At 35.8% G+C, this 10,420-nt stretch overlaps 3 protein-coding genes across 5 annotated transcripts in view; all 3 read left to right on the top strand.

Moving 5' to 3' along the window:
• LOC104733323 (rhamnogalacturonate lyase-like) overlaps positions 1–2,938 on the top strand; it is a 7,981-nt gene extending 5,043 nt beyond the window's left edge. Inside the window, exons 1-12 of one of the 3 annotated variants that reach the window (XM_010452907.2) lie at positions 8–123; positions 228–287; positions 374–493; positions 565–684; positions 768–1,080; positions 1,174–1,332; positions 1,417–1,523; positions 1,617–1,707; positions 1,792–1,933; positions 2,041–2,197; positions 2,283–2,399; positions 2,489–2,938. In XM_010452907.2, coding sequence (XP_010451209.2) covers positions 489–493; positions 565–684; positions 768–1,080; positions 1,174–1,332; positions 1,417–1,523; positions 1,617–1,707; positions 1,792–1,933; positions 2,041–2,197; positions 2,283–2,399; positions 2,489–2,879 — 1,602 coding nt within the window. In that variant the 5' untranslated portion in view covers positions 8–123; positions 228–287; positions 374–488 and the 3' untranslated portion in view covers positions 2,880–2,938. Of the gene's footprint in view, positions 1–7; positions 124–227; positions 288–373; positions 494–564; positions 685–767; positions 1,081–1,173; positions 1,333–1,416; positions 1,524–1,616; positions 1,708–1,791; positions 1,934–2,040; positions 2,198–2,282; positions 2,400–2,488 lie in introns of those variants that run through there. The other 2 variants (XM_019234255.1, XM_019234254.1) reach the window with 2 other exon arrangements.
• LOC104731010 (transcription initiation factor IIA subunit 2) lies at positions 4,419–6,342 on the top strand. The gene is made up of 4 exons (XM_010450264.2): positions 4,419–4,574; positions 4,699–4,848; positions 4,955–5,005; positions 5,946–6,342. Exons 2-4 carry the CDS (start codon positions 4,720–4,722, stop codon positions 6,084–6,086), a joined length of 321 nt encoding a protein of 106 aa, XP_010448566.1. The 5' UTR covers positions 4,419–4,574; positions 4,699–4,719; the 3' UTR covers positions 6,087–6,342.
• Positions 6,641–10,420, top strand: part of LOC104731009 (alpha-glucan water dikinase 2) — a 9,647-nt gene continuing 5,867 nt past the window's right edge. Inside the window, exons 1-15 of the mRNA XM_010450263.2 lie at positions 6,641–6,880; positions 7,137–7,195; positions 7,267–7,376; positions 7,452–7,515; positions 7,606–7,697; positions 7,809–7,959; positions 8,108–8,413; positions 8,504–8,614; positions 8,693–8,791; positions 8,903–9,037; positions 9,133–9,221; positions 9,296–9,430; positions 9,519–9,681; positions 9,782–9,871; positions 10,083–10,268. Coding sequence (XP_010448565.1) covers positions 7,142–7,195; positions 7,267–7,376; positions 7,452–7,515; positions 7,606–7,697; positions 7,809–7,959; positions 8,108–8,413; positions 8,504–8,614; positions 8,693–8,791; positions 8,903–9,037; positions 9,133–9,221; positions 9,296–9,430; positions 9,519–9,681; positions 9,782–9,871; positions 10,083–10,268 — 1,785 coding nt within the window. The 5' untranslated portion in view covers positions 6,641–6,880; positions 7,137–7,141. The remainder of the gene's footprint in view (positions 6,881–7,136; positions 7,196–7,266; positions 7,377–7,451; positions 7,516–7,605; positions 7,698–7,808; positions 7,960–8,107; positions 8,414–8,503; positions 8,615–8,692; positions 8,792–8,902; positions 9,038–9,132; positions 9,222–9,295; positions 9,431–9,518; positions 9,682–9,781; positions 9,872–10,082; positions 10,269–10,420) is intronic.

The following is a 10,420-nucleotide window of genomic DNA, read 5'->3' as shown; positions in this document are numbered from 1 at the left end:
GGTGGTGATTGGAAATGGTATAGTCCAAGTGACTATATCAAAACCAGATGGTTGTGTCACCGGAATCTCTTACCAAGGCGTCGACAATGTACTAGAAATTCGCAACAAAGATTACGATCGAGGGTAGTAAATTGAATGTTTGTACTTTGTAGATACGTTATATGCATATATGCATGGATCAGTCTATTATTAGTTATACAAACTTCATATGTTGTAAACCAAACTAGGTATTGGGACCTTGTGTGGAGCGAAGAAGGAGCAACTGGAACCACAGGCAAATTTGAGCGGTAAGTATGCATCGATCTAGCGAGCATATAACAAAACAAATCAAGTCAGGTCTTTCTATAATATTTATATACTTTGGTTGAGGCAGGACCAAAGGCACAAGTTTTGAAGTGGTAGTGGAAAATGAGGAACTGGTTGAGGTTTCCTTCTCAAGGAAATGGGATATTTCTCTCCAAGACAGTATTGCTCCCATTAATGTCGATATGAGGTATAATATACAACATGCATATATATGTGTGAGAGTGACAGAGAGTTTGATTTGGATATTGTATCATTCAGGTACATAATGCGTAAAAATGTAACTGGATTCTACTCATATGCAATTTTTGAGCATCTACCCGAATGGCCGGCTGTTAACTTGCCTCAGATAAGGATTGTCTACAAGCTTCGTAAAGACAAGTAAGTAATGTTCAAAATGAATCTTTCCCTTTAAAAAAGAACTTATATTAGTATACATACTTATGTGGAAACGTTTTCTGCAGGTTTAAATATATGGCGATTGCTGATAACAGGCAGAGGAAAATGCCACTCCCAGAAGATAGATTGGGTAAAAGAGGAAGAACCTTGGATTTTCCTGAAGCTGTTCTTCTTGTTCACCCTGTTGAAGAAGAGTTTAAAGGAGAGGTTGATGACAAGTACGAGTATTCATGCGAGAACAAAGATCTTAAAGTGCATGGATGGATCTCAGATAACCTCAATTTGGGTTGCTGGCAAATCATTCCTAGTAACGAATTCAGATCAGGTGGCTTGTCCAAACAAAACCTTACCTCTCATGTTGGTCCCATCAGTCTCGCTGTATGTGTTTTTTGTTTTTTTTCGTTCTTCCTTCTAAAGATTATGGAAACAATCTATAATGTTGTGTTCTTGCTAATGATTATGTAAACACAGATGTTTTTGAGTGCTCACTACGCGGGTGAGGAGATGGTGTTGAAGTTGAAAGCAGGGGAGTCATGGAAGAAAGTGTTTGGTCCTGTTTTTACTTACCTTAATTGCTTGCCTGACAAAACCTCTGATCCTCTTTCTCTATGGCAAGACGCAAAAAACCAGGTTCATCCATTAACCAAAGTAACATTCTACTTTGTTCATATTAAAAACATATCTAACCTTGTAGGAAGTGGTGTGTGTATATAGATGTTAACTGAAGTTCAAAGCTGGCCTTACGATTTCCCTGCTTCAGAAGACTTTCCATTGTCCGATAAGCGCGGTTCCATTAGCGGTAGATTACTAGTATGCGACAAGTAAGCCTCACATTCCACATCATTTACTCTGCTTTTCTTCATTTCATCATCAATCACTCACTTTTTTTTACTCATGTTTTTGAATTCCTGCAGATTCCTTAGTGATGAACTTTTACCGGCAAATGGTGCTTTCGTAGGTTTAGCTCCACCAGGAGAGGTTGGATCCTGGCAGTTAGAATCTAAGGTGAGCCTGAACACTATATTCTTGGAGGACCATACAACAATATCTATTAAGTAATGAACTCATGCTTGCATCAATTTTATTTAGGGCTATCAATTCTGGACAGAAGCTGATGCAGATGGTTATTTTGCAATAAATAATATCCGAGAAGGCGAATATAATCTCAATGCTTATGTGACAGGATTTATTGGAGACTATCAATACGAACAGTCAATTATCATTACTGCAGGTTAATTTTTTCTTAAAACTTACATTGTAATCAAGATTATATATTACTGTGTCAAAAAAGTACATGTAAATATTTAGCATTAGCAACACTCTGCACCCAAAAACCAGGCTGCGGCATTGACGTTGGCAATATCGTGTATGAACCACCTCGAGATGGGCCAACGGTGTGGGAAATAGGGATACCTGACCGGTCTGCAGCTGAGTTCTTTGTTCCAGACCCAAATCCCAAATACATCAACAAACTTTATATTGGTCATCCTGATAGGTAACGCATAATCAAAGATATCATTACATTAGTGGTTTGAATCGTTATTTAACATTAAGGCTGCGATTTTTTAATACTAAACCAGGTTTAGGCAATACGGGCTATGGGAAAGATACACAGAACTATATCCTAAGGAAGATTTGGTGTTCACCATTGGCGTCAGTGATTACAAAAAAGATTGGTTCTTTGCACAAGTTACCAGGTAACACATATTTGAACCCGTTTCACATATTCTAAGAAGAAGAGTAAAACAAAGGAACCTCACAAATCTTTTTAATTATGGTACAATAGGAAACTGGACGATGACACATACGATAAGACGACATGGCAAATCAAATTTAAACTAGAGAAGGTACAGAACAACAGCACATACAAAATCCGGATCTCGCTAGCAATGGCAAATATAGCAGAGTTACAGGTGAGGATGAATGAGGATGACAGTGATCAGAGCACCCCTATGTTCACAACGGGTGTAATCGGACACGACAACGCGATTACAAGACATGGGATACGTGGAATCTATAGGCTTTATAATGTGGATGTACCAAGTGAGAAGCTTATCGAAGGAGACAATACTTTGTTCTTGACACAAACCATGACTACCACTGGAGCCTTCAATGGTCTCATGTACGACTATATCCGTCTCGAAGCACCTCCTTTAGATTCATCAAACTCTCACTAAACAAAAGTTGCCTTATGTTCTTTTAAGACAAGATAATTTAAGTAAGGTTTCACTCTCTCCTCACTTAGCAATGCAATTAAGAAAATTATTTATTTTAAACCACAAATAAAAAATATTTATTCATGACATTAACTATATTTCTCCACTTAATTGTATTAAAACACATAATAAATTAGAATTGTAACTCCCATTTTCCTAAATATAATTTTACATCACTTCTATTCCTATAAATATTCATTTTCTCATTCTTTCATTATTTCATTCTCTCATTCTATCATTCTCTCATTCTCTTCAACTATATCTCAAATTTGTTGTTGTTGTTGTTGTTTTGTTTTTTTTGTTGTTGTTGTATGGGTTGAAAAATCAATTCAAATATCATTGTAAAAGCTTAATTCTAAATTATATCTTTGGAGTTTGTAAGATATATATATATACATTTTTCAACCCATAAAAAATTTAAATATACATTGTTTTTGATGTTTTAAAAGGTTTATCTCTATTGTTTACTCTATTGTTTATTTTAGATTATATCTTATAAGTAATCATTTTTAATATTTTTCTACTATATTCATCCCACAAGGTCATGAGATTGAAAAGTTCTATGTCTAATTCTCTATTCTTTTCTAGCACTCAAATTTAAATGAAGTGAAATATAGAAAAATAATATAATTTTTAAAATATACTATCTGATTAAACCCTCTAAAGATGAAACTATTTGTATGAAATCTAATACTAGAATTTAAATTGATGAGTGAAAATTTAGAAAAAGAAACCAAAAAGATAGAAGTTTTCCTTGGATTTTAAAAATATTTAGATTGAAGTTCATATGATGTTATAAGAAAACTAATTTAGTTTGTCACTTACAAAATAATATGAATTTGAATATGTATGAGTTTATATCAACAAAAAACCAAATCATGTGTAAGTTTAAAATTTTATTGGACCACTTAGTATTCTTTTTGTACAAAAAAATAACAAATTAAAATTTTATTTCTAATTAACTCACATTTAATGTCTTGTGCAATTCTACATTTAACTCAAATGTAACTCCTACATTTAATTTCATTCTCCCACTAATTTGTTTATCTTTCAAGATAAAATGTCTTTGGTTAAATTTTCATATTTTTTTATTTTTGTTAGCTATATTTATATATATATATATATATATATATCTTCTATTTATATTTCTTTAAACTTTGATATGTGGAATTATACATAATATTTTTATACATAGTTACTATTTTTTTGATTATTTTGTTTGATACAATATTACTATAATACAATCTTAAGAAAAAATCTATTATTTGATAATGTTATTGTTAATAGGAAAATGAACAAAATATTGTTTTTATAGTATATATGTACGCGGTTGTGGTAGTATACTTGCTATTAATACGAAAGTATGATTAAATGGGCTTTAGTGTTGGGCTTACTTTCTAATCTCACAGTCAGATTTAACTTTAGTACAGACCGTAAGGGTAAAAACGTAATTTGAGATCACCGATCTATCACTGCCTATATATATAGTCGCCTGCAAAATCTAGGGTATAAAAGCCCCTAATTTTTTTCTCCGCCCAAGAGACAAAAATCCTTGGAAATCGAGCAACGGAAGCTCCTGCGTTAACCGTCAAATCTCTCTTCTAACGTCGCCGGCGATCGGTAAACCGGCGAATTATCTCTTCGTCTCCGATTGAGGTCTGAGATTCAACCTAGCACCTTTTTTTTTTTGTTGAAATCGAAAGTTTCAGATTCCGGATTTATTATTTTTTTAGTTGCCAATTTGATTTCGAAATTGGTTGCCCAAATTTTGAATCGGCAGATCGTTGGGAAGTAGAAAAAAATGGCGACGTTTGAGCTGTATAGGAGATCGACGATCGGGATGTGTCTGACGGAGACTTTGGACGAGATGGTTCAGAGCGGTACGCTGAGCCCTGAGCTAGCAATCCAAGTCCTTGTTCAATTTGACAAGGTTTTCAATTAACTTTATTTGACTGATCTTGGCGTCTTGATTCGTTTCTCTGTTTTTTTTTTTTTCTTTTTCTTTTCTCCCTATTTTGATATCTGTATGCTTGTAGTCTATGACTGAAGCTCTGGAGAGTCAAGTGAAGACCAAGGTGTCGATTAAGGTGATTTTTAAATCTGTTGCACTTTTTAATCCTTTTTTGTGAAATTGTGAATAACAGTCAACGGTATGGGTAGATGATAATAACCAGTTTCTATTCCTGAATTGGGTAGAAGACGATTTATAATTCTAATCTCTCTTGCTCTAGTTCTGTCATCGTTAAGAGTGTCTTTGGAGTCATATGACTAATATGGTTGAAGCTGGCCTCATATAATTTCTCAAGAGTTTGAAATTAAGCAGTATATTTATCTGCCTGATAAGTAGTGCATACAGCTTATGAAATAGTAACACTGTCATGAATTCAGTCAAGTTTGTAGTTTCATTCGATGTCATATATGAATCATAGGTTGAAGCTTCCCATATATGATTTCTTAAATCTAAAAGTTTCAACTTTTGATTATTTGACTTGTAAGTAAGAGCTCACATCGAGAGATACTAGCAACTTCATGAATACTCTTTAAGTTTAGAGTTTCTATGGGTGTGATAAAGTTAATGATACGTTGAAGCTGACCCTCAAATGATATAGTTCATCTTGAGATTAAGCTGTATGAATTCAGTTATCTGGCTCATAATTAGGAGCTTATTGACTGCCTACCAACGAACATCTGTTCTTGAAAATAGCTCTTTCTCATGATATCCTTTGTAGTTTCAGTTTTCATTCTGTGTTCTTCTCGAAGCTGACTGAAAAATTGATTTTGGTGTTTTTTTCACCGATCTAGACAGTCTTATGTACATTTCTGCCTACTGTTTCTGATGATTGACATTAAATATCTTTCGTCCTGTTGCTATGAGTTTTGCTAGTTGTACACTCTATTGTGCAAAACCAAGAATTTAACTTATTCTTTACTCGGAAAACCCTTTTTTCTCATTTCTGAATATCCTGAAGAAAACTTTGGCAGATGAAACAATCAGATAATCTCTCTTATTTATTATTTCTCGTACAGGGGCACCTGCACACTTACAGGTTCTGTGACAACGTCTGGACCTTCATATTACAGGACGCGATGTTCAAGAGTGAAGATCGTCAAGAGAATGTGAGCCGGGTTAAGATAGTGGCATGTGATTCTAAGCTGCTCACACAGTGAGATGCAAGTTCTCAGCAGGGAATATGCTTTCCTTTGTACTAGATTTTGAGTTTTTTTCACTTTGTAAACTCAGCACTTGTTATATGTTGAGCTCCATCTACAGCCATCAATTTAGCCTATATGTAAATTCTCGGCCCGATGACATATGGGATACTACTGTTGCTATGAGAAAGTTCTTGAAGTTTAACCTTTGTTTGTATTATCTGTGACTTCCAAATCACACACTGAATTATGGATATGTAGTGGCTTTGAACTTTGTCTCAGTGGAACACATATTGGTGTCAAAGCCATTGGTTACTCTTAAGACTTCTTTTTCTCGGCTCTCTTCATTCTCTGTCTTTTCTATAATTTGGGGAAGAGGATGTGAGTTATTATTATTTGGTATGTTGTCTTCTTTACCTTTACAGATGTCTTTCTTCATCAAAGCAGAAGAGAATAGGATTCCTGTAAGTCTCTTTCAGGGTAAGTTCTTTTATGATTCTGGAACTTTGAAGCATAGCTGTTAATGTCCCTTTTTATCTCCCCTGTTTCAAATCTACACCCACACGGCACTTTTTGGCACCTTTGTGTGGTCATTTGAGAGCCAAGTGAATAGAATCCCTCGATTTATAATGGAACTGAGTCTTTGCTTTTCTCAAGTTCTTTTATACCTGTGTAATTGATACTGTTGACAAAATATATTTTGATGCAGGAAACTAGTCGCGTAATTTCCTGAAGAGCTAGTGTAGACTTGTTACGTTTAACGCATATAAACAGCTCAACTTCGTGAAGAGAGCCAAAGGTGAAAGAAAAAGGTAAACGTGAGGAAAAAAACTGGTCGGACAATTAGTTTTGCTCTTTGATGTGTTATGCATGAAGAAGGCATGTCAATACTCAATAGAAATTCTTTATAAATTGTGTTGTTGTTACCCTGATGCTGTTTCAAGATGACAGTAATGAACTTTTGTCCATCACCTGGAAATTCAAGTTTTATTGTTTGAAACTATCGGCGATCATTCATATTTCTAGATTTCTAGTTGAGGCTAACTTGTGAACTCTTTTTATGAATAGCTGTCATGGCAACCTCTAAAGTCCAAAAATTCCAGCTAATAGAAGGGATGGAGCTTCAGGTCTGTTCTTTCTGCTGTCCTGCTGGATTTTATAATTTCAGATTTTGGACTTAATCTTCGTATCAATTTAGATCACTGTCACTGGTTTACCGAATGGGAACAGTGTAAGAGCTGAGTTTCACATTCAGAACTGCATTCGCACATGGATTCTCCATTGGGGTTGTATTTACCAAGGGAATAAGTGAGTAATGAATGATCTTTAAGACAGAATTTCCTACTTTAGCTATATGTATGTTTTGACTTATGTTATCTACAGCAACTGGTTTATCCCATCTGAACATTCCTCAAAGCAAGGAGCGTTGCAGACTCCATTTGTGAAGGTCTACATAACTCTTACATTTCTTGTTTATCTACAAGGTTTATCTAGAAGTCAATTATTTTCAGCAAAGTGTTTCTTCTCTCTACTGCAGAGTGGGAATGCTTATGTAGTGATCCTTGAGTTGCGGGATCCAAGGGTACGTGCGATTGAATTTGTGTTGAAAGATGGTAGCCATAACAGATGGTGCGTAATTCGTTCTTTTCTATAATTGAGTCGTACTTGATACTCGTGTCTTCTGAGGGATGAACGGGGTGCAATTCACGTCTCTACCTTGATGCCTAATGGAAATTTCAGGTTGAAACAACATAATGGAAACTTCCGGGTTGAGATTCCTTGGAATGATCTGCATGCTCATCATCGGATTCCAAATAGTCTGATAGAAAGAAGAGCACATAAGATATGGGACCGGAAGGGCCGTCCCCAAAGCTCTGCACGTGAACAACAGGTAAAATTGGTCCATTTAGTAAATACGCTGATCTTTTTAATAAGTAATTCTTTACTTGCTTTGCGGTGTAGCTCCTGCTCTAAATTACTCATCTCTGTGTTTATGAGTTGTAAAGTCGGTGCTGTTTCTTGCATGTATTTCATTTCAGATAGACTATGACAACGCAATAAGAGAGCTCCAAGCGGAGCTCGCTAGAGGAATATCTTTGGACGACCTGCACGCTAACTCTACAGTACCAGTGGAGAAAGAAGTAACCAGTGAGCCACATCAATCAATGAACCAATCATATCGGCGGAAGCATGATGTTCAGAAATGGTTACAGAAGTATGCCGAACCAATCAACAGAAATGGAAGTGAGCAAAGTTCAGTCCTTGCCGAACTCTCCAAGAGATCTATCGGCCAAGAAAATGTAGTTTCACAGAAAATCTTTCATGTCAGAAACTACGAGATCACGGTTTGTAATACCACTTGTTTATACAGTCAATCCATTATTGGTAGTTTTTAGTAACTGCTAGATAATTTCTGGTTTATGTAATTTTGTTAGGTTCTCCAGAGAGATGTTAAGGGAGATTGTCGCTTATGGGTTGCCACAAACATGGCTGGTCCAACAGTTCTCCATTGGGGAGTCGCCAAGTCTTCTGCAGGAGAGTGGTTGGTACGATGTTCTTGCTTCTGTATATATGTCTTATCACAATCTTCTCAATAAAGGACTGATTTTTCTAACTCTAAATAGATTCCACCACCTGATGTGTTACCTGAGAAATCAAAACTTGTTCATGGAGCATGTCAAACACATTTTACCGATTTGTCGAACAGAGAACACTCTTATCAGGTAAAACATGCATTGAATATTTTTTTACGGCGATTGCCGTCTTTTGTTTTAAAGTACTTCTACTATTACTTTTATCTACTAACGCTTCTCATCTTTCTCGCATTGGAAAAGTTTATTGATATAAATTTAAAACAAGTCGGTTTTGTTGGTATCCAATTTGTGATATGGTCTGGAGGCTACTGGGTAAACAATAATGGAGCCAACTTCGTTGTAAACCTGAAATCAACAGCCAGTACCAGGGGTAAGGTGAGTTAAAGGCATCACACCGTCAGTGGAATGATAATATTGGGATGTTGTTATCACTATTTTCACTTTTAAGACATATTTATTCTCCTGATCAGCTTGACGTGGATGGAAAGTATATTCTCAAATGGTTGCTTGATGAAATATCTGAGCGAGAGAAAGAGGCTGAGAGATCATTGATGCACAGGTAAGTCAAAGTATCTGAAACCTAATTTTCCTTCTTAGATGTTAGTGAAGTTTCTGATATGCATAGCTTGGCAGGTTCAACATCGCAACAGAGTTGACCGAGCGTTGTAAGGATGAAGGAGAAGGTGGTTGTATTGGTATAATGGTGTGGATGAGGTTCATGGCCACCAGACATCTCACCTGGAATAAGAACTATAACGTGAAACCTCGGTAGAGCTATTGTTTCATTGGCTACTTTAATTGATCATATGTCTTCTTCCTTTATCAGACTTTTTATGCGTCAAGTCTTTCTATGCAGGGAAATTAGTGAAGCGCTAGAAAGATTCACCAATTTGATGGAAAAAATATATTTGCAGCAACCCATAAAGAGAGAAATTGTGAGACTAACTATGGCACTTGTGGGTCGTGGAGGTCAAGGTGATGTTGGGCAGAGAATCCGTGACGAAATCCTTGTTATTCAGGTATAGAGTTCAACACTGCAGCTAAAACTTTTCCTAGTCTTGTTAGAGTAGTTGTTTTTTTCGTCTTTAACCTCTACTTGTCTTTATTATCTTTCGTTAGAGAAATAACCACTGCAAATCCGGCATGATGGAAGAGTGGCACCAAAAGCTGCACAACAACAGTAGCGCAGATGATGTGATAATTTGCGAGGTACATATAAATATGATGAAATATGCTTCATAATGAAGTAAGATACTCACATCTATAGATTGGTAAATCAGAGATGTAAGCTACTCACATCTAGAGATTGGTAAATCAGAGATGTGAGATCTGTTTAGTTTGCTGTTGTAAAGACCAGCAATTTTTCCCATGATTATATATACCTGGAGAATCTCTGATGAGTTTTATTCTTCTGCCACAGGCTCTCTTAAACTATGTGAAATCTGACTTTAGGATCGATGCTTACTGGCAAACACTAAAGGCCAATGGTATCACAAAAGAAAGGCTTGCAAGTTATGACCGCCCCATAGTATCAGAGCCTCGTTTCAGAGGTGATGGCAAAGAAGGACTCATCCGTGACCTTACAATGTACTTAAAAACATTAAAGGTATTTATAATAACAATCGTATCCCTATTTTCTGCTAGCACTTTTAGCCTTATTTTCTTTTCCTGATCCATTAAAGAATTCTTTGGCGCAAACTGTATTTAGCTTAGTAATTAAACCCAACACTATTGTGATGATGAACATATATCCCTCTG

Source organism: Camelina sativa, chromosome 12, assembly GCF_000633955.1.
Source record: "Camelina sativa cultivar DH55 chromosome 12, Cs, whole genome shotgun sequence".
Lineage (NCBI taxonomy): Eukaryota > Viridiplantae > Streptophyta > Magnoliopsida > Brassicales > Brassicaceae > Camelina > Camelina sativa.
The sequence above is the reverse complement of the archived record's forward strand: the minus strand, read 5'-3'. Positions and strand labels throughout refer to the sequence as shown.